General features: G+C 39.4%; 1 protein-coding gene across 1 annotated transcript in view; it reads right to left on the bottom strand.

The window, feature by feature from the left end:
- LOC149274468 (pro-neuregulin-3, membrane-bound isoform-like) overlaps nt 1-9,772 on the bottom strand; it is a 144,253-nt gene extending 134,481 nt beyond the window's left edge. Inside the window, exons 1-2 of the mRNA XM_089505446.1 lie at nt 9,689-9,772; nt 559-598 (exon numbers count right to left, since the gene is read on the bottom strand). Coding sequence (XP_089361572.1) covers nt 559-598; nt 9,689-9,772 — 124 coding nt within the window. The remainder of the gene's footprint in view (nt 1-558; nt 599-9,688) is intronic.
- Nucleotides 9,773-24,544: the final 14,772 nt, after the last annotated feature.

Below are 24,544 nucleotides of genomic sequence, written 5' to 3'. Positions count from 1 at the left end.
AAGCCAGACACTTACACTAACATACCCACTACACTTACTTGCCCAAACACATACTCACACTAACATACACACTCACACTAACATACCCAGACACACACAGTAATACACACTAACATACACCAGCAGTTATCCTTGGTTGTGGCATGACTTCTCTTTGTATATACATAATAGAGAATATATTCGGTGTGGGCATATTAACCTCTACCCCTTCTGCTGGGAGGCTGTTCCAGTTATCTACCACCATCTCAGTAAAGTAAAACTTCCCTCCGTTCCATCTAAACTTCTGACCGTCTACTTTTATATTACGGCCTCTTTTCCTAACATTTATCCTCGTTTTAAATAACCCTCCCACCTGTACTTTATGAAATCCCTTTAGGTATTTAACTGTTTCTATCCCACCCCCCCCCTCTCTTTCCCAAAGCCAAAGCCGAACGTACCGAGATCCCTTCCCGTCATTCCCAGTAATTTTTATTACATCATTTCCCGACTTGATTTATATAGCGTAACATCTTCTCGAGGACACGAAAACCACCCTGTATTTACAACAAGATGGCTCACCTTGTAGCGTGAATGCTGTTTGACAACGAACACGAAGAAACTTAAAAAAAAGAAAAAGAAAAAAAATAAGCTGTTTTCGGAATCTTTTTTATCTTCATTCAGCTCCCCAAAGCGTATGTTGCGCAGTCAAATGGCATTATTATATTCATGTAAAATAAGATTTGTACCGAATGATTCACTCTGGATACATTGTTGCGTCTCGGAGACAGCGGAAAGGTCTCCAATTGAGCAAGATGTTTTTTACCTTCAAGAAATAACAAGAACGTCGCTTGAGAGCATTCAGAATTCTAACAATATTTCTGGAATTCTGGAGTCTGCGCTTCAATAAACCAACCCGAGTCTAAAAAGGGTCGATTCGACCTGCCATTGTAAATTCAAGGCAGGAACACAGGGTTAAATGCCTGGTGGGCCATTGTCGGTCATCACTCCATTCATACCCAATCTGCTCCTCCAGACACCTTGTGTCCGGACCCCCTGCAAGCACGCCATTACGCAGCCGCTGGCCCTCAAAGTGCCAGAGGCTCCTTGTTATCCCCCGTCCAGCCCTCATAAGGTTGACCTGGTTGTAGATCAAGGATACGGTGAAACGTAATGAAGATAAAGCTTCATTGACCTTGAAACGTGGTCAATGCGAGATGCCTTGAAAAAGCCTACAGTGATATTGAGGTTGTCTTCCAAAGTAGGATTGATTTTTTTAGGGCTTTACAAGACCTGAACGTATAGGATATGTGATAATACCTACTAATCCTTCTTATTATTGGAGTGAACATCTTCTAGACTGTGTTACCGAGAAAACATCTAATCCTTCACTGATGTGAAGTATCTTCTACTGAAGCTACCCATCAAGCGAAGCCATCACAAACACCTATCTATATTTCATGAGTTACTTTGACCCGTTCACAGGGTTTTTCATAACACAAATTTATTATAAAATGTAATTTGCCATCTCTAAGACAAAGCAACAATAGGGTCCATGTCATCGTAAATTTATTGCCTTGAAGGACTTCGGGATGCATTGGAAGGTAAATCGACTCTACATTTTATGTTATGAATGTGGTGAGTCGTTGGAATTATGGTTTATGGGGATTACAGAGCTTACTAGGGTCACGTAAATCTTTAAAACGTCGTTGGAAAGGTGGAAAAAAGCTTCCATTATCGTATCCGAGGTATACAAAACGTAGTGATATTACATCTTCATGTTGACACAAAATGAGACCATAAAGGGTTTGGACGTCAATGCCATTAAACCAGAGGGTAAACATTTTTTTAGTGTTTTTTCCCCCGAATATGAAAAGTGACATATATTCCCAATATTATTTTATACTGGTATATACATGGTATGATAATAATTTATCTTCACGTAGTGGAACGGGTGTCATTATATTTTAATTATGTTTTGTGTGACATTTGTTGGTCTTACAACAAGTAAATAAAAAAATAAATAAAATTTATAATACAAAAATAAAAAAAATAAAAACACACATTAGGACTGTTTTCCCCCGTGTTCTTTTCCTTCATCCAAGAGTATATATATCACAATAATAAAATTAAGAATCCATAGAGAAAACCTGATTTATGGCGGAATCTCAGGGGTTAAGCAGGTCACTTGTGGCTTACCGGTTACGTAATTTTTTAACTATTCTATTCAACATCGTTTTACATTACTGCTTAGTTTGAGTGCAAATTAAAAATGGATTGGAATCACCTAGCATTCCAGGAAGAGGATATTAATTAATAATGAGTGGAGTGGTTCTGTCTGTCTTGCGCTCAGGCCGCTCATTCACACGGCTGTTGGTTCAAAAAGGTTCATTAACAAGTCTGTATTTTTTTAATTGTGAGCCTTCTGGTTGACACATAAGTGGTTAAATTCCCAGTTCTCTCTTTGGATCGTCCTACGTGTGCAGAAAACCACTCGTATCTGCCTGGTGAGTCTCGCTCAAACTGTGAACGGCATTGATAAACCAACCTACAGTTTGGGTAACATTTGCAATGGCTGGCTCGCCAATTTTTACAAAAGCATTTTCCAAAGGTCATACGTTTTCTGATTCTAAAGATTACATTAACATACTTCCAGGCTACGGCTACCCTGAGCCCTCCTTTTTATGGAAGGGATGATGGAGTTATTGGGGGCCGATGATGATGTGGACATTTATATGGTGGTGGGAGGGATAAATGCAGCTTCTGCGACACGGGGGTTCCCAGGCGTATACGTTAAGCAAGGTCAATTCAGCCATACATAGGGGTGGAGTCTTCACAGTTAATATTACACTGACAGCAAGTCATTTATAACCACACTTTTAGAGAATTAACCCCTTTATTAAAAAATTTCCAGTCACCATAAAAAAAACTCGTAAAAATATGCGGGAGAGCAAGAAAATGATCCAAAAAAAATCTAAATTAACTTTGTAGTTACTTTTAAATCAGATTCCCCCCCCCATCGTGCTTTTCATAAAGTCATGTGATGTACGTGATCTAATGTATTTTGCGAGAGAACTTCAAGAAGATTAAAACGTTTTTAAAATATATATATATTTTTTTAATTAAAGTTTTTTCCAAAGCATAGAGCAATGCAGGGTGAGACGGAACAGTATTTTCGAAAGAGTTAAATATATATATAACTCCGTCTGCGACTCTCACAAGACATTGTTTGAATGAATTAATTAAAACGAGTGCGTACAGCCTGAGGTTTAATGAGTGCCCTCATTAGGATAACAGAAAAAAAAAATCATTTGCAACGAAGCAGTGAATACCCAGACACTCGATGAAGTGCCGTAAGGACGAGCCGCTGTCCCCTATGCATAGATCAATCAATTCTCTTTCTAGCGTAGCCTGATGAATATCCCATAACAACGTGCAAGGTCCTCCGCATAAAAAAATGAGGCTTTTTTTTTCCTCCCCTTCTTTATTTATGGAATTGTTCTCGACTGCAGAATTTCTATCAATCTGCGACTCTTCCGGATTTCTATGGACAAAGATGATTTCTTTATTATTTTTGTTTCCCTTTGTGAAGGGCATGGAAGGGAACCGTCTGAATAAATCCCCGCTTGCGTGTGCTCAATGCGGCATGAGAAGTTTAAAATAAGACCATGGGGGTGTTTTATTTTATAATAAAATACAGGATTTGGCCGCAACATTTTCTAGAACCTCTTAGTCATGCTAAAAATTAAGGTCTGTAATTGAGAAGGCATGTGATCAAGCTTTCCATGTATATGTGTTGAGGTTTTGTACAGCTCCGTGAAATGTGATGGCGCTATATAAATGGTGCACCTGCCACTAAAAGGATCCGAGTTAACAAAGCAGCCAAACGTTCTAGGTTAATCAAACAGGTCAACCAAATATTAAAGGGTTCCAGGTGATACAAACAACAGAAGGTTCTAGGTTAGCCAAATATTGAAGGGTTCCAGGTGATCCAAACAACAGAAGGTTCTAGGTCAACCAAATATCCAAAGATATGGATTAACAAACTGTTATGATTAACCAAATAGCCAAATGTTCTGCGTGTTTCAACCAACCAAATATTCGGGGTCTAGATTAAACAAAGAATCAAAGATTATAGATGAATCTAAACATTTGCATATTTGGTTGGCCAAGCAACCTATGGTTCTAGTTTAATCCAAACTAGATCCAAAGTGATCCAAAACAAAGGCTCTAGGTTCACCAAGAAAATTTGATTCCTTACTCATGTCGACTTGTATGAGTTTTCTTTTTTTACACACCTGTCATTTGTTCAGGGACTGTGTTTCTGTGCATGGATCAAGAAGGCTGAGAAAGGTCATAATGGCACATGAATGGCGGTGGCCATTTTGTTTATTGACGGTGGCCATTTTGTTTATTGACGGTGGCCATTTTGTGCCTTTTAAATCTCTTAATACACAGCTTTAAACAGCCTGGATTTCCATACCTGCTCATGAATATGTTATGAACTATTATTGATTTCAAAGGAGATTAGTATTTCCTTACTGCACGCTTATGATCAAACAGGAAAGATTACGAATCGATATGCTAGAGCTGAAGGCACACGCAGAGGGCTTTATTTACTAAATGCCGGTCATTTTTCCTGCAAGATGGCTTGGCTCAATGGTTAAACCTTTACTTGCACCCTCATATAACCTCAGATAAATGGTGTTGATTTCACAAGTGCTATGACATGTTTCAAGGCAAAGGACCGATGCAGGACAACGGAGAGGAGAACTACACTCACCTAAAACAAAAGTGCCCCTAAACGCTGGGAGATATCAAGAAACGTACAGCTTGGGAAGTAAAATGGTAAAGATATTTCAAGCGAACGGTCGTCACCATATGTGGTTTGCTCAGGCTTCCTATGATCATACATAGGACCTAACCGCGTTTAACCCGGAGTCTCCGGGAGAAGTACTGCTTCCCCGGGTCTCCGGGTCACTCTCCTCTTGTGTGTTTAACCATGCTCACTCTCCATCCTCTCCATCCAATTCCTCTCTTACTTCTGAATATTTTAATACTGTCTGGGACTAGCCACGCCCTTGTGGGCAGCTAACCACGCCTCCCCTCATAAAGGCCACTCCCTTAGAAGTCTCTATGAATACTTCTACATTTTAGTTAACAATTAACTAACAGAACAGTTTTATGTTATGTTTTATTGACCTTTATTTATAAAGAACAATGTCTTCAATATTTTAACATTTGATCAGATAATGCTAGTTATCCTGAAAATAAAATATTCCCTTATTTTTTTTAAAAAATGTCTTTAAAAAACAACCTAAAATATAAAACTAAATTGTTTTAGTGAAAGAACTTGGCTTAAAGCCCTGAATGTGACAGTTCCCTTTTTAAGTTAACATCCCCAGAAATAAATGTATTTTACTACATATACTGTCACGATAGGAAAATATACCAGAAAATATTTAATTTATATATAATTTCAACAGAAGCGATGACAATCAGAGAACTTATTTTAACAAACTTTAAAATAGTTTTTTTTTATTAACTACTAATTTTAATATTTAAAAAAACAGATTGTAAACATACCTAAAGTTTACGTAAGCTTTCAGGTAAAAAAATTAATTATTTCTCTATTTCTTAATGATAAGCGAGAATTTAATTTTGAAGTGTTGACACGGTTTCACGGCCTTTCTTAATAAATACTAAAGCTCCGCTTATAGCGTGTCACCAATTTTATGAAGTCTTAAAAATTGTATACTTTTTTTTCTGCTCATTCCGGCTGCAATCGCACTGAAGCCACCTCTTACAACGCTGATAAATTGAGGTTACAAAATGACACCAATATCATTTGTTAAGAAATGGAGCTGACTACTCGATGACCTTGGACTCCAATCTCGGATTACGGGAACGCGATCTGACAGGTCGGTAATTACATACAAAGAGTCCTGAGACTCCTGAAAATGAGATGGTGAAAATCTCCCTGCATAGGGCAATGGGCAAACGCCAGGAAACCACATTAGCCAAAGATTCTGTATACAAAGTGTCAAGCGACATAACTGCGGTTAACGTGGACTTCTAAACCCTAAACCGCGTTCTTCGCGGCTTGGAATTGAAACTTTTTTTTCAAATAGTTTGAACTTTTCTATTATTATTATTATTATTATTATTATTATTATTATTATTATTATTACTATATATATAATATCTTCTAAGTAAACAACAAAATATAATTATAGAGATAATGTATTTTCAAGATGTCATATATATAACTAATATAATCAATGAAGAACCCTTTTAGTTTGTTTAAGTATTCGCCCACAACCAGTAATGGCCGCCATCTGTAGATGAGGAGGACAATGTGACAGAGTACGCCAGGACGTTGCCTTGGGCTAGAGTTAGCTCCAGGAGGTTCAGAAGAAGGTATGGGGCCCCTGGGGCTTCATAAGGAGTTATATTGTTTGGAAATGTGTTGTTATGTACGGTTGTCATCATGTTCATTAAACACTTTGGACATTAAACTCCACTTGGGCCTCCAGGTTGGGTTTGAAAGGGATCTCAGACTTGGCGTTTTCCAATCATATCTGTGGCCTCAATAGACCTGCTCATCCCTACTGGCAACTCATATGACTATAGTGGAGCTGGGTGAATAGTGAAACTTTGTTCCGGTAGGAGTTCCCCCCCCTTCTAGATCCAGTTACCCCAGCAGGAACTGTCGATGCTGACCCCTTGACATCATGTTTGTAGAAGACCACTCTCTTCCATCAAAGGCTGCAACATTGTAATGTAAATGCTACCTTAAGCAACACAGACATCATGTGCATAGCTGGGAGCTTTCTCAACGATCTTACCCCAAGATTCTGGAAATATTAACCCTTTTATATCTAATTGTTAAGATTCTACGTCGTAACTCCCCAAATGGCTCCAATACTGGTCCTCATGGAAACCTTGATTTATCATTCTTGAAAGGTTAGGAATAGGGGGTGAACGTTCTCCCACCGCTATGGTCGAAAAATGAATCCAATCCATCAGGGTTGATTCCAACTCTTGACCATGACTATTCAACGGCTTCTACTAAAAAAAAAAAACGCGTTCGCAAACATTTGCTCTTCAGCTGTGGAAGTCACACATCATTTCAATAAATTGATTGTGTGTCATTTAAGAAGACAAGGTTATACTTTGTTCTGTGTTATGCTTGATAGATGCTATCAACAGAAATGTCTATAGCAACACACAGTAAGCGAGGTAGGCTGTTCGAAAAGTACTTGGACAACTCAAGGCTAAACGGCGTTGCTATTGTCTCCGGGAAGAATAAAAGACGATAATTCAAATGGAATTTTTTTTAGAATTGATTATAAAAATCACGCTTTAGAATACAGAGTTCAGAATATTCCTTATTCAAGTTACAGACTGATATCCTAGAGTCTCAGGGTTTTTTAATCACAGTCTCTGGGTAAATGGGTAGATTTTCGGGGGTTTTACCCCAGTCTCAGGGCAGATTCTCAGGGTTTTTATCCCAGTCTCAGGGTTTTTACCCCAGTTGGAATCCCTGCTTGAATACAGGTGACTCCATTCAGAATATCCTTACCCCCTGTCAAGTCACGGATTCCAGAAGGACCATTTTTAGAACCATTTGGTTGCCAACACTTGGAACTACACTACAACAAGATCCATCTACAACAGGGTCCATTAAAGGGTTAATGTTTGGGAAAATAGGTGATACTAAAGGAGTTTTCCTTTTATTCCATTTCTTGCTTTCAGGTATCTATTACTTTATAAGCCGTTGCTGTGGTTGTAGAGAAGATGAATTTGTCAAGTATGGGTTGACTACTTGAAAAAGGGTGACAGGTGGAGATTATTCACAACCGTGGACCCCACCATGTAGAATCTCACGGTGACCACTCAGAGGAAGGAGACTATGTGCTCCTATATCAAGGAAAGGTCCACTGAGTCAAGGAGAACGTTGCCTGCGCGGGTTTGGAATGTGGTCAAAGAGATGATTCCACGGGTTAGCTGGATCTGGAATGGTGGTGGACGTCAATGGATTAACCAAGATCTATATCGACCCCATGTTTCACCTGAACTGAGCTGAGGAGCATTATGGGAGATGTAGTCCTGCAGCAGCTGGAGGGCCGCAGGTTGGACACCTCTGTCCTAGATTAAGGATCTGGCTTGAGTTATGGACAGGAGAGCTTAAAACATCATCGCACAAGGAAAACATTTTCTAAGACAACATTGAGTGACAAGGCTTATTAAGAGAAAGATCTATTTTTCCCTTACTGTGAGAGTGGTAGATAAGTGGAATAGACTCCCAGTAGAAGTGGTAGAGGGTAATACAGTGAGGGAATTTAAACATGCATAGGGTAGGCATATGGCTCCTGAATCTAAGACATCGACGTCTTTAGTCAGGTTCCTGTATCATAAGATAGAACTCTCAGTATATTGCACAAAATCCAGAAATTCACGGGGATCGAGGAACATTAGCCGGTGGAGGCCTGCTGTGAGATTTAAATCCTCGATCCGACTCCCACCGGTCACATGTCAACAGCCCAGCGGGAAACCACTTACTTGACATTTGGCACCTTAGGTGGAAATCTCAGAAGAAAAAAAGAAAAAAAAAGAGGTCACTAATTGAATTATTGGTGTAGACAGCACTGGCGCTCACAAATGGGGCGGAAAAAAAACCGACGAGCTTAGATATATATATATATAAAAGAACGGGGAAAAAATAACTCATCTGGAAACTGGCGATGGGATGGATCCCACCGGGTGTACATGAAGTCATCACGACCATTAATGATGATGAATATTACATGATACATCATCATTAGTAGCTATGCAGTCATAGATTCATTGGGTAACTTTACATATCCATGAATAAATTATTTTATTATTAATTATAATGGCTATTTAAATAATAATAAAAATAAGTATAATAATATAATATACTACATATAATATATATAATATATAATTATAATATGTAAATAATATGTTATAAAAATATATTATTATTGTTATTATTTTTATTATTATAAACAGTAATTCTAATTAATTATGAATAAATAATTTATTATTTTATAATAACTACATGTCCTCACCATGTTTTTTCTCTTGTTTATTTTTCAAAATAATTGTAATTTAGGTAAAAAAAAAATGTTTTAAAAAAATTGCTAAAACATTTATTTTAAGGATAAAGAAAAAGATGAGTCAAAGCTCTGGATCAGCCTTTCGGCAGAAGTGGTAGATGTTAGAACAGTGACAGCTAGGAGTCAGCAGAAGTCAGGAGAGGATGAGCAATTTTTTTTTTTCATCACAAAAACAATGAAAACAAAAAATCCCGTTTCTATGGCAACAGCCTATCAGTGTGTCCTTTTGTGTCACATGACAATTAAGCATTCCCTGGAAAATGATGAACAAGGCAAAATAGTTCATAATTTGCAATAATTATGCCTCTTTTTTGAAAAGAAAACTAATGGAAGCCCAAGCAGCCTGTTTTCCTTGATTTTTTTTTTTTTAACTTTACTGAGAGGGTGGTAGATAAGTGGAACGACCTCCCAGCAGAAGTGGTAGAGGGTAATACAGTGAGGGGATTAAACATGCATGGGATAGCCATACGGCTCCTGAATCTAAGACGATATCAAGGACTGATTAAGGTTTGAGTCTTTACAGCAGGAAGTAGACTTTCCGCACATGCTCAGTAGAACTCCCATACGATGATAGCTGAGCGCCTGTTGAAACCAATTGGAGTAGCAGCAATCACATCCATGGTATTTGTACTCCAGTCATATGATCGCATGGATGCAATTGGGTGTTGCTTCCTTCGGGGGTGCTACTGTGCATGTGCAGGAAGTGTACTGACGAATGCTTCCTGTTTTCAGTAGAAGCAGATGGGGGCGGGGTTAACTCAGACAGAAACCAATATCTAAAGAATGCCTTCACCGATTTGCATGCCGTAAAATGCGTTAGAATCCACGCAAAATGGACTCCAACATGCAATAAAGAAACAAAAATACACTTTTGAATCCTTTAACTGCTCCCAAGAAGAATGATTTGACCACCTTTTATTACGTATTGGGAAAAAATAATTATAATTAATACTAATATTACATTTATTAATAATTAAACGCATTATTCCTTTAAAATATAAGTCGCCCCCCCCTTCCCCACTGCTTAAGATGCTTAAATGATACAAAAGTTATTTGAATTTGTTAAATCTCTCACATTTGATTATGTATTTTTAGCATCAATAGATTTTTTCTTCACTTAACAATTTAATTTGCGGTCTACGCATGAATTAATACACAGTGGGTCTCGCATTTACATAATTGGTTCGCTGTACAGTTTAGAGTGCCTGTTTCTGAAAGTTCAATGTTGCAGAAAAATTACGGTTGAAATGTGAAAAACAGAAAGAAAACAGCTTTATGTTTTATTTTGGGATTTGTTTTTTCCATATAAAATTAGTGTTAAAAAAAAAAATGTTGGCTCTAGTTAACCATTTATTGATTTTGTATGCTTTTCTCCCTGCTATATCACAGCTGGAATCCCTGCTTGAATACAGGTGACTTCATTGAGAATACCTTCACCTCCTGACAAGTCATGGTTTCCATAAGGACGGTTATTAGAACCAGCGGCCATTAATGAGTCAATACAATGAAATCTTTGTGACGGGTTATTAAAGGGTTAATATGGGATGCAAAAGTCACGGCTTTGAATCCATACAAGAAGGGAGCAGCCCTGCGATACATACCGCCCAACAGTCTTGGTGTTTACACGACAGTCACTATTTTCACGCTCTCCCAGGCTCTCCCGCTTAGAGGGGCGGGCATGGGCCAGTTCGAGAAGATCCTCTGACCTCCCCCTGACCGCCCCAGAGGAGCTCCGCTGCAGCTTGCAAGAAGCCTCCTCGCGTCGCTGGCCTTAAAAGGAACCTATAAGCCAGGAGAGATCAGGACTGCCTTGGAAACTTCAGGATTGCTAACAGCTATGCTCTAAAAAAAACAAACCAGGAAGGTACGTACGTCTCCCTGCTTTTATTTTAATGATAATTGCTGGCTTTAATATACTTTCAAATTAAGTGCATTTAAAATATATAAATTTCCCTACAATTCCCCCCCGCCCCCATACAACTTGGCAATAATCACTCGTTCTAAAGGCACCCAGACGACGCACGTAAAAAATGACATCATCAAATGAAAATACGACTGTTACCCAGTTTCCTCCTATGTCTGAATTCTTTACAGTCTATTGCGGACGAAATCTTGCGCAGGTTCGTTCTTGGACACCTTCCCTCCTCTTGTAAAAATAAGCAAAAAATGCTAATTATTTTAATATTTAATATATTATATATATATATATATATATATATATATATACTGTACATATATATATGAAAGATATATATATATATATATTAGGTTTTTTAAGTGTTTTAAATGTTTATATGGTATAGACAACAAAGCTATTCTGTTTAGAAATTAATATATTTATATTTCTATAGCTTTCCTAATGTCACAAAAAGACCTTTTTAGCAGGATTTTCAGCCTCTGCCGAGTAGGTTTCCCTTGAGCGTCTTCAGAATGACCATTCGAGTGAATTCAGTGATAAAAATCTGTTGACATTTTAAGAGTCGGAAAGGTGAAAAAAGATCAACGAAAGACTCGAAGTCTGGCGTTGCCGTAGCAATTTGACGGCCCCGGCAAACGGCATCCTGCGCGGGGAACGGTTAGCCCCCCAAAAAAAGAATGACGGACAGGAACTTAAAAGCTGCTCAATCAATTCGAGTCTTCGTGGTCGTATCAATGTTTAAAGACTGCAAACTCGGACTTCGGTTTCCAAGACCTTTCCGGAAGTTTGCCAATACGGGAAACGTGCCAAGTTAGTTTATAGTACGGCACTAACTAGGGGCGCATGTGGTTCAGGAGGGCCTAGGTCTTGTGCTTAATTGTTTCATATAGAACCCCCCCTTATGTGTATTCCATGAGGGCGGCCATCTTAACTTCCTCTTCTCAGGGCCTTCATGATTATTTCTCCCCATTGTGGGCTCCGGCTACCCTTGCGGGACACTGCCAGGACTGCACGTTGGCATCTGTGGGCAGTCCTGATGATGTCAGTGGGTGTTTCCACTGACTTCGCAGTAAGCACTCCCATTTAAAGGGAAAGTGGGCGGGGAGCGGGGCGTGTCATGAACTCACGACCCAATGGATTCGGGGGTCGACCCAGAGAACCCGGAGATGCAGCCCTCCCAGGTATGGTTATCTCTCCCCCATTGTTAAGTTGCTGACAATGGTGTTCCCATTGCGAATATATGGATTTTCCAAGTAACCAATCAGTGGTGAGAAACAATAGACCACTGAGGGAGTGTTCTGCTGCAGCTCCGGGGCTGCAGCTTCTACTTAGAGTATTAGAGTAGTTTACGATGCATTATTTTTTGTGTGGCTGCCAGTGACATTAAACTGTCCCTTTAATCACCAATCTATAGCGTCTTATCATAAAACGCCAGTAGAAGATTTTTACGGCAAAATTGCTTATTTCCTTGGCTTATCATATACACTTTTGCAGGCGCTTCTCTTATATTCCTCTTATAGAGAAGGTCACCTGGAAACTTGTGACCTTCAGGCGTTTTTTAAATGAATAAGTCCCTCTACAGATGGTTTCCCTACACGGGCTGAATGTTAAGTCTCCGGCTTCTCAGAACAGGGCAGGGAAAAAAAGAAAAAGGCAAAGAAAATATGTCCTTGACGATGATTCATTAAGGAACGTCGAAAATAGATAGAAATAATTAGTGTTAATCTCATTTGGCTGCTAACCTTTGGCTGATTTATTATTAGATTTTTTTTTAATGTATAAACAGATTATTCGTTTTTATTTTATTTTTTTTACATTTTTTTTACATTTTATTTTGCATTCTTAGTACATATTAAAGAAAGATGAGAAAAAATGTCCTAGAAAATTCATGAAGTGACCTCCATCATAGCCCTGGTGCTTTATGCCATTATACTCACAACGTTTTGCACTCTAGTATTGAAGATGTTAAATACATACAAGCAAGTGTTGCACTCAAGTATTGAAATGGTTAAACACACACATATACAAACACGCACAGAAGTTAGGTACACCAGCACTAAAGAGATCAACTGTACACACATATGAATGCTGCACTTCAGCATTGAAGAGGTTAACTACACCTTGCAGTAGCACTACTGCATTAAAAAGGTTAACTGAACAAAATGAGGTTTTAATTAAACTCTAGAATTGAAGAGGTTAACTACACATACGCTGAAGTAGCACTTTAGCATTGAACAAGTTACATACATGAAAGTTTTGCATGCCAGAATTGAAGAGGTTAATTAAATACACACACACACACACACACACACACACATAGTATTCCAACATTGAAGACCACACAAACGGATGATTTCCACTCCACACACAGTTGTTGGGTAAATCAGTGTTGGGTACACCAGTGCTTAAGAGGTTAACTGCACAGATACATGAATATTTCACAACAGCATTGAAGATGTTAACTACACAAATGGAGGAATTGAACTGCAGCATGTCCAAGGTAAAATAAACACACACACACACATACACAGGAGAAGCACTCCAGCAGCAAACTTCACACACAAATGAATGCTGCATTTCAGCATTGAAGAGGTTAACTACACACAAAGAAGCAGCATTCTGACATTGAGGAGGCTCAACAATGTACACGTGTACTACTCAGCATGACCATGATTAATAACTACACACAGAAGCAGCACTCTATTAGTGAAGAGGTTAACCACATAGCTGTAGATTTTCAATGCCAGCATTAAAGAGGTTAGCTACACCACCACACATACACACACATGCAGAAGTAGCATTCCGGCAGACGTTAACTACACACATAGAAATTTTGCACTCCAGCACTGAAGAGGTTACCACACACACACACACACACACACACACTCACACACACACACACACAGAGGTTTTGCACTCCAATATAACAGCTACACAGTAGTTCAGTACACCAACACTAATATACACATATAGTATACACATGTATGACTTTTGCATTCCAGCATTGAAGAGGTTAACCACACACACAAACACACACACATGGACGTAACAGGCCAGCACTGAAGAGGTTAACAAATGGAGATTTTTGAATTCCGGGAAGGGGTAATTTTCCTCCGGTCTAATTATTTCGAACTGAGTTACACTAGCCCACTCGTGGAGGCAGGATTGCCGTGGGATTACATAACGCAAACCTAATTCCATTGTACAGCGCCACGGAATATGATGCCGCTATATAAAACAAAAAATAATAATAGTGCGGCCGTTTGCACGGCATCTATAAAGAAGGGCTCTGGGCAAACTCAGGGTGTGAGGTGTGTTAGAGTGAGTGTGTGTGAATGTGTGTTGGAGGGAGAGTGTGTATATGTACAGTGGCATGTAGCACATTTTGGAAGAAAACTTAATCCACCGCTATACAAAATATAAAAAAAAAATATTTTAAAATCCCAAAATAAAAATCATTTTTATAAAGGTTACGGCTGGAGCAATCAGCAGGGACATTTCATCAGTTTCCATGGAGACGCAATAAAATTTTTTGTAAAAAGTCATTTTAATAGATGCCCTTGGAATTGACAAAACAATTTAAAAAAAAAATTAAACATTTTTCATTCTTCTTAAAAAATATAGTATTTGTCTTAAAAAAATGTCAAAAAAGAAAATGTTAAGTCCCAACAATAACTTCGTAGCGAATTTTCTGTATTTTACTAAGGAATTAATATTTAAATCTTTTGGGGGGGAAAAAGCAGCCATTTTGGCTTCGTGTTTAACCTACCGTCTGAAGGAAAAAATTGCAAATGTTAATTTGTTCCGTTTTGATAATTCTCTGATCTTGCGCGGTGCGGGAAACCTTGTGAATTATTAATGAGCTTATCTGCTTCGCAGCAGAAAAATGTGCAAATTTCCAAAAAAAAAAAGAAAAAGTAGAATACAAAGTTTTGGCTCTGCTGATTTGTTAAACAAAAAAGTGCGTAAAGAGTTAATAGACCGCTACATACTCTCCACCGATGAAAAAAAAGGAGCAATCCAGATATTATATTGTATAGTACAAAAAAAAAAGTAAAATAAATTAAAATGGGTTTTTAATACATTGATGCATGCAAAAATTAAGTATTTAAGTAAGAAATTAAATATTTTCTCCCACATGTTCCTCCAAAAGATGATGGAGTCATCCTCTTGCGCAATCACGTTACCCCTGCCAGGATGCTGTCCACTCGACTTTCTTTTTCATATATGATTCTGTTAAAATCATTTTATTTAATTTTATTTATTTTTAATTTTTTTTTTTTATTATTTTTAATGTTTTATTATTATAATTTTTTTATTTCATTTTTTATTTATTTTTATTCATTATAATTACTCTATTACCTTCTACCACATCTGCTGGGAGGCTGCTCCACTTATCCACCACACTCTCAGTAAAGTAAATCTTCCTTAGGAATCGACCCTCTAACATTTTTTCTCCTTTGAAATAAACTCCCCTGTACCTAATAGTTAAGGGTTAAATCCCTTATATATATAATTAAATGTTTCTGTCCCATCCCCCCTTCTCTTCTCTTCTCTTATTCATTCACCAAAAAGAGGAAGAAGCATAAATTGCATTTTGTGGAATGAAAAAGAACTATTTCTGTAATAATAAAAAAAAAAAGGCGTCATACTAAATAAATTTGTTTTGTCTGAGCCATAAACAAAATGATTTTATTGCGTTCGGTATCGCTGATTTTATTTTTAGCGGCGGTTGTAATGTATTCCCGTACCCGGCTTTTATATTTCCAGGGATTCAAGCGGCTGCTATTACGGCTTTTTATTAACCGACGGTAAAAAAATGTAAAAAAAATGCTAACGTTACTGTTAGTCGCGTAGCATCCTGTTGTACAGCGCTGCGGCATATGGCGGCGCCATAGGAGTCGATTGGCAAGTCGGGGGTGTCTGCGAGGGTCCTCTTCTGCTTCTGTTATTGTAAGTTTTAAATTGAAAATGTTTTTTTTTTATTGTAACAGCGCTACAGTATCTGCTGGCGCTATACGTATAACGGTGAGTTCATATAATTAATATATATGATATATTAATTATTATTAATATAATAATTAATATATTATATATATATTAATATATCGCCATGGGATATAGGGAAAGCCCTTTATTATTATTTAAAGGGACGGTATATATATATATATATATATAAAAAAAAGAATCCTTAGGGAGAATCTGCAGCTACAGAGCTGCAGCTTCAATTCTCACCCCTGATTGGCTGATTGAAGCAGCCAATCAGTGGCAGGGAAGCACTCCCATTGAAATCAATGGCGGCCTTTTGTTGTTGGACCTCCCAGCCAGCCTTGTAGAGGGGGTAAGTAGATGGAAAGGGACAAAGGGGGGGGGCACCATGTGAAGTTAAAGGGACCACGCAGCTCTCCTATGCATTAAAGTACACAGGAGGGCCATACTGTCCCTTTAAGAATTTTTTCTATTGAAGAATATTATTTTAAGACTTCAGAAGGTCACCTTGGGGTGGCGGATCCTGGAAAACATTGTCAACCTACCTTGAAGTCTTTCTCCTTGGCAGAGCCATAGGGTAGCTGTGGTGTCCGCCATGCTAGATTAGGAAGACTAACAAGGCTGCGGGCCTCCGGCGGCAGGACTTGAAGATGTGAGCTGCGCTCGTTAAACACCATCCAGCAGGTGATTAGTCCGCGTTTAATAAAATCAGTATAAAAGGGCAGAACTTAAAGGGGGGGGGATCGATGCTCCCGTCATTAAATTCAAGGAACGCTTTCTCCTTCTTCTTCTTCTTCTTCTTCGTATTTTAATAAGGTTCCCTTCCAAGTCCAAGCTGTGCTTCAATAAACACACTTCAGAGCATCTTAAGAAGTCCGTATTCTTCAAATACGAATCGAATAACGGCCAAAACCTGGTTTATTAGAGTTTGTCATTTTTCTGCCAGGTCCTACGATGCTATACACTTACATGGACCCATATGTAAGCAGTATATGTGTTTTGGAAGCCCACCTTATGTGTGAACAATTGTAGAAGACATCTTGAGTTCCCTCAGGATCTGCATTGTTTTCCCTCCCCTATGTTTTCCCTATTGTTAAGCTGCTTATTGTTGCTGATTGGTTTCAAGCAGCGTTTGCGAGGGTGGAGGACAGGAGATGGGGGAGAGCTTCAAGACAGGAAATTGATTAGACAATGGCGGACCGGCCACCGATCTCAGTTTCCTGGACCGTAACTTCCATGGGGCAAGAGGGGTAGCGGCACAAGATGCCAAAAGGTGAGGGGGGGCACTTGAGCTCCCAATGCCCCACAACTTGCTGGACATCAGAAGAGGACCCCAACCAGCAAAGCAGCCTCATGAGCGTCCAGGCACCCTGGTGTGTGGCCCATTTATTGTGGGTTGGACCAAGTTGCCACAGCCTTCCAAAGATTGCTTTCAAAGGTGCCATGCAGGTTCCTGGGATATCTCCTGTCTCGGTGCTCCTCAGAAAGGGTGCGCCACCCAGCGTCAATCCTACACTAGCACCCAAGGCAAATACCCCACTGCCCTTAGCCCTGGTCTGCTTGCAGGGGGCATTTTTAATTTCTATAGGTTTACCATTGACACACACACCACACGCTTACACTTATAATTAGTAATAATAATATATAATAATAATTATATAATAGTAATTATTATATTATTTAATAATAATGATGATTATGATCACAATAATAATTCTTAATTTCTTTAAATACATTTTTTATATATTTTTTAAAATTGAAAAATACATTTCTACTGTTTATCAGATTAGAAAAGTTCTGACGCTGCCTGGAGACGCAGGAGAAGTCATCTTCCGAGAGCATAACAAAACACAATCAGATCCTTGCTCCGCTCTACTAGCCGCCAAAATTGATGAGACCGCTAAAATTTCAATAAGCCTGCCCCCCCCCCAAAAAATACATTTTACCATAATATACATCAACGGCCCAAACGCTCTTTCAAATGCGCATTTATGAAATGACAAGGTTCTTGAAATTGGAAGAATGCTATTTTTTTCTTGTATAGTGTTCTAATGCTTCTGCTCAAGGATTGGAGAAGAAAAACTGCAGAGGGTTTATCAAGACCATAAGGACTAACCATGGGAATTTAGTGAGGGAAGGGGGGGTTGAGTAAAAATATGACATTTATTGGAATAACAAAACTTGGAAATAAGAATATTTTATGCCTGATGCCCCGCTGATTTCATCATCATCATCATCATCGTAAGGGGTAAGTATTACATACCCTTCCTAACATTTCAGATGTCCAATTGGGACAACTGTGTCAGCTTGTGTAGCTAGGGGCAAAAGTGGGCAGGGGTAAAGTTCAAGGATAGGCAAAGTGTCCGTACAAGGACACCGGTGTCCATGGCAAGGTTTGTGAAGGCCCATAGACCATCATTAAATTGTCCACCACAGACCCCAGTAAATGTCCACCATGGACAGTGTTGGAGCCTATCACTGCTAGAGGTGGGATTGGATGGGGCCATTTAGAAGAAGTGAGACACAAGGTGGCCACGTGGGAGCTTTTTGGGCTGGTCGGAGGAGGTCAGAAGATCTTCCCAACTGGCCCATGATTCACTTTGGTCGTAAAAGCAGGACAGTTACCCAGGGCCCCTTGAAAATCAGGACTGTTCCATGAAAACCTGGTCACTTGGGAAGTATATTATTATTATTATTACACAATTAGTAATCTTCCTCTATCCTTAAGGAGGACCCACAAGGGGCTCAGGGAGCTCTAAGCATTAAGAAGCCAAGAGCCAAGAAACATTCTTGTATTTATAAAGTACATACCCTTTAGGGCTTTTTAGTATGTAAATAAATCGTAGTATAAGAAGGGGGTAGGGTCTGATCTGCATGGCCTCCAGCAATCCTTAGGGGGCGGAAGATCCCAGCGGAGAGGTTTCGGAGAGATTAATAAAAAATATATATATTATTTATTTATTGATATGTCTATATGTTTATTTTGCCCGTTGGGTCTCACTGCTCTGGACTCCGATGCAGAGCTTGTAATATGTACTGCACCTAAAGTATTTGGCACCCGGGGGGAATCCTAAATATGCCCTCCCCCAATTTAAAAAGTAAGAACACCCACACTCTTACTCACACTCTCTCACACTCAATCACTCTAACTCTAACAATTCCACCCACTTTTACTCATGCTCTTTCACGCTCACTCACTCTAACTCTCCCAGACTCTCACCCACTCTTTTTCATGCTCTCTCACAGTTACTCTCTCACACTCTCACTCTCTCTTACCATCACTCACTCTTACGCTCTCTCACCAAGATGATATGATGTCCCATATCCATAAGTCACGAGGACACCACCCAGGATATCGAAGCATGGTGGGAGTGATATGATGCGGGCCCTTTAAGAGCAGTAGTGCATTTACTAAGGCTTGAGAAGGGTTAAACGAGCGTTACATTTTTATTGATTTTTTTTTTTAAATTGTAAAATATACATTTTTGAATTTTTTTTGAACATTTCTCTGTTTTGTTATTTTTCTTTGAAGTTCCTAAATCATTGTGCCTGTCGCGCCGCATTGGGTCGTAAACTTTCTTTCATCTCCCCTCCCCCCTCCCCATTTTTTTTCTGTGTTTAAGAGGCGATGCACACGGATGCCGAGATATGTTTTAACACATATCCTCCATTTGCTTCCATCTCCTGTGATTTCACGTGATCTTCCCGTGACCCTTTTTACCAAGAACATCCGTACTCCAAATCATTCCTCCAAGACTCGCTGCATGAAGAACCTTTCCGTGTCGCGGCCCCCCTAGAGAGTTTTTCCAGTGTCTGCGGGAAATACTTTCATTTCAGCTGACACGGACTGACCGAAAATGCTCTTCTATGATTTAGACCAAAGAAGTCATCAAATTGCAAAATAGTTTACCAAGCTTGTTGTATAGGCCCAAATTTACTATAAATGTTTTTGGGTGAAAATGTGTTTTTTTTTTTACTATGAATTGAATTATAATCAGCGACGAGTTCTGGGCTGGGCCAATTAAGCCTAGGACTAGTGTGGTGGTCCCTCAACACAAAACAGGCAAGATGACCGCCTTGGGCCATCGTGTCTCTTCCACCGTTGTGCTCATTTTAACCCGGAGACTCTGGGTGAAGCGCCGCTTCTCTCGGCCTCCGGGTCACTGCTGAGAATCCCCGGGTCACAGGAGAAGTCATTTGGTATACGGAGGGCCGGTCAAATACACCTTTGTTGGGGCGTTGGGGCAAAAGGTAAAGAAGAGAGTGGCCCGAACATCCTTCCTTACCCAAATAGAGGTGGCCACATAGCGTCGCGAGGTGGCCTCATGGGAGGTCTGTGGTGCAACGGAAAAGACTTCCATTGATTTTACAGCTAGGCGGTCAGAGGAGATCAGAAAATGCCTCCAACTGGTCCGTGATCCCCATTGCCCACAGAAGAGGGACAGTGACCAAAATCGGACAATCCTGCGAAAACGAGGACTGTTGGGAGGTATGCAGAGGGGAACAGACTGGGATAATTCATCTTATCTGTATGTGAGACAGGAAAAGGTGCAAATCATGCGCACACAGCTCTTTGTGTCCCACCAAATAATGTCACGGTTTTTAAGGTAACGAGGCCACTTTAAATAAGCCTCGTAATGATGTGTCCACCAGGCAGTCATTGAATCTCCTAGGAGGGAAGAGCTCGTAACACCAAAAAGAACACAGTCATTTTTTTTTTTAGCTTGTTTTCTAAAACACAGCAGGTCCCGCGTTTTGCTGAGAGCTATTTGTGCCCTATAATTAAATTTTCATGGGGACGGAAATGATTTCCTTCCACTATAACTAACAACCTAGTTTCAGTCCAAACATGATTGATTAGAAAATGGGTGAAGGAACAGTAGAAGACCAACTCAAGATTAACTTGGCCGAGAGTAATTTGCGAAACACCCCCCCTCTGCATCTACAGCCTCAGACAAAATAGAATCTCGTTTTGCACCCAAGGCTAACAAGGTTCCTTTCTTCGTCCGTAAACTAAGCTGGCTACCGCGGCGAAGCACAAGGTCAAAGCTATGAAAGGTGAGGAATATGAAAAACGACACTTTGTGTGGCCTGGTGGTTCCATTAATCACGCAAGGCCAGCGTGCGCTCGGCTATCGTCGTGGTGGCATAACAGACGATACCCCCAAAAGACGGCTTTGACATAGGTGAAAAGCAACACTAATGTATTCTTTATGGTTCTTCATGGTCTTGTTATTCATTATGTTCATTATGTTGTGGTTTACGGAACGTGGTTTTTCTTAGCGTTTGAGTGAAACCGGAACGTACAAGGTTGAGAATCCTAGCGTGTGAAATATTCCCCCAAACCAGCATTGACATTTCTGTGTTTGAAGACCACTTTTTGGAACGTCTTGGACCTTAGTTTTGATAAATGTTCTAGATAGAAACCAAAATTGTGCTGTATGGGCCACCTTGTTCTTCATTTCTAACATGTAGATGTTTGATTTTTTTGAAGGTCATCTCCATTATACTTCTTGTATCGTCTTGAGGAGCAGTTTGGATGGACCATTGGCGGTCTACTGAGCACACATGGAAAGACAGATTGCTGACTCTCAAGGTGTTCTTAAAGGACCACCAATGGTCATTCTAAAGTGGTCCTCAAAGTGATCCAAGGAATATAATTAAGAAAGTGTTTGCATCTGAAGAAAATAGAAATTCTACAAATGAAGAACAAGATGGGAATAGTCCAGGACTGGGGCCACCATGGCACTTTAAGGCTGGTGGCCATCTAATGACATAAGCACGGCAGACGGCTGCATATGAGAGGCTGCCCTTTACACATTTATGCTCACGTAGCGTGTCTGCCGCACACTACAGCACGGGATCTGCTGCTGGATTTGTCCCGTGTGGCAGATGCGCCTGGAATGGTCCCTTAACCCGACGTTTTGTTTTTCGCTCTACAATAGAAATGGAACTCCGTGGACTTTGTCTCCGACTATATACAGGTAGGAGCTTTAAAAAACATTATACTTAAGGCTAAAGCTAGACCTAGACAGCACATTTTTGGTCAAATAGCAAAAAATAAGTGTTCTTCCCCTCTTTCCTTGGTTGTGAGGGCATCACAGGGTTCCACCACCCCTAAAAATCCCAATAATGTGGCCCAACATTCACGTAGAAGTCTTGGTCACTGGAAATGTTGGAAGGTGCGATATATATTCTGCCACATTAGGGTAATATTAGGGTGTTTTTTGCCCTCTGCAAATCAGGAGTAATAACCTACGGTTCTTACATTGAGACATGAAGCTTAAAATTACATGCCCAGTGAAGTTTCCAATTTGATACGGAGGTGGCTCCAAGGACGGGGCTCATATGTTGTGGGAATTCAAGGATCCCATTCCAATTATTAAATCAGCTGTGACTGAATCCCTGCCTCCATTGTAAAGGCAAGATACATTGCTGGAGCATTTAAGCTGTTTAAAGGGTGAAAAAAAAAATCTATATTTATAAAAAAAAAAATCCCGACATTATGGAGAAGCTTTTGATTGACAGGAATTCATTTATGAAAAAGACGTTAAGAAGAACAGATTTTATTCACACAGCAAATATTCTAAGTTAAAAAAAAAAAAAGTGGCATCGGGGGAGGAAAAATAGGCACAAGGATTTGGAAGAAGGACTGGCCGTACTAAACAGGGACACTTGGCAGGTATTCTATCAGCATCCCACTGGTGGAGGGATAAAATCTGTATAAATAGATTTAGTACAAATCGAAGCTGCATTTACTATAATGTATTCCTAAAAAAAAAAAAAAAAAAAAGATTAATTAATAATTGATTTTTTTTAAAAAAAATATTTTTTTATAGTAAGCCTGACTTAAAATAATTGATTTCATATTAAACCTGACTCAAAGATGAATCAATTACAGAATTTTTTTATCTTTTTTATTAATTTCATGTTCAAATCTATTTTCTTTTGTTGAATTTTGTTAAAATATAAATTTTAAAAATAAAAAACTTACAAAAAAAAAAAAAGAAAATTCAAAAAAATAGTTTATTGCATTTTAAAATAAAAACATTAAATGATGCCAGAGCTCTTCTTCGCGGTCTTAATGCGAAAACATAGTGTTTTTTGCTAAAGTATTTAAGGATAATATCTACTCTATTGTCTACTGTCTTGAAGGTCACGGTTCCTCAAAGACCTTTGACCTCTCTTTTTTTTTTGTTCTTGACCTTTCCCCACAATGCATCCGCTCTGAAAAGAAACTAATGAAAAGGATTGCTTTGAGGAAGACCCAATCATCCCATCCACCCAAGTGGAAAATCCTTAATTTTGGAGACAAAGTGGTTGTAGCCACGTTGAGGCTAACAGGTGGACAGGACTTGAGAGACTCACGACGAGCGGTGATGAATCGCGTGATTTCAAAATGATTGTCAAGGAGTATCATGGGTCGGTCGATGGATCGGAATTTTTTTTGGAAGATAGAATTTTTAAGTTTATCCCCAAAACAGCTTAGAATGTTGCACACCATTAGATGAAATAACCATCCGCACAATCAGCCGTCTCCCTCAACAAGCTACAGAAGAGTGGCTTCTCCCTGTGGCCGTTATCAAAGCCTTCCGGCGTTGGCTCAGATGACTGAACGCCGTAATTGTAGGCGAGGGAGAAAGTCTGGTCTTATTACCTTGGGTCGGTTGATAGACAAATTAATCTTTAGAATACGCAAAAACTGCTCTTTTCTGGAACGAGCTACTTCATCAGGTTTAAGCTCCTGGGACCTCCTGGGACCTCGAAAGTAACTTGGTTGAACGTGGTTGTGGTTGCTCAATAGATGGACCACATGGTAAGCAGTTCCAAGCTTTGATGGTGACCCATCCATGCAAAGTGTCCATACCAAGTGACCTCATCGAGGGTCTAACATTGCATCCAGGCCTGAATCTAAGATGAGACCAAGACCTGGTTAAGGGTTGGGTCTTCAAAACAAAGTTTTGGCAGTCTAGAAAGGTAGGTTCTAAACCTATGTTTCTGGAAGTTGATGTGCTCAAGTACGTCTTCCAGGTTCCTGGGGATCTCTCCTTTAACCTCGGAGAAGTTTGAAGATGAGGGGAAAAAAATCCAGAAGAACAGGAGTGAAGTTGAAGAAATGACCTGGCCTCAGATGGAAACCAAAGGCAAACGATGATAATATTAAATATAGGAGGTAATTGGGTAACATGAAGAAGCTCAGGAAAGTAGGAGAAATGGGAAGGACTAATTACTTTTGTCCTCCCCATGGAGGGTACAAATGGTACCTATAATTGGTTTGGTAGGTTCAAGCCCCGATGGACCCACCTACCCTTTTTTGGAACAAGCCCACATTGGGTGTTCCGCTATAGTAAATAATAAGTTCCTTTACTAAAGAAGCTCCATAACTTATTATCGGTGGGTCACAGAGTCTTATATATATATATATATATATATATATAAAAAATGTGGTAAAGCCCCGCCCCTTTTCAAACCTCCAACCACGCCCCCTAAAACAAAGGTGCAGCTTTTCAATTAA

Source organism: Sceloporus occidentalis, unplaced genomic scaffold (assembly GCF_023333645.1).
Source record: "Sceloporus occidentalis isolate IW3139 unplaced genomic scaffold, rSceOcc1.0.p SCAF_329, whole genome shotgun sequence".
Classification (NCBI taxonomy): domain Eukaryota; kingdom Metazoa; phylum Chordata; class Lepidosauria; order Squamata; family Phrynosomatidae; genus Sceloporus; species Sceloporus occidentalis.
This window is presented reverse-complemented; position numbering and strand designations above follow the sequence as displayed.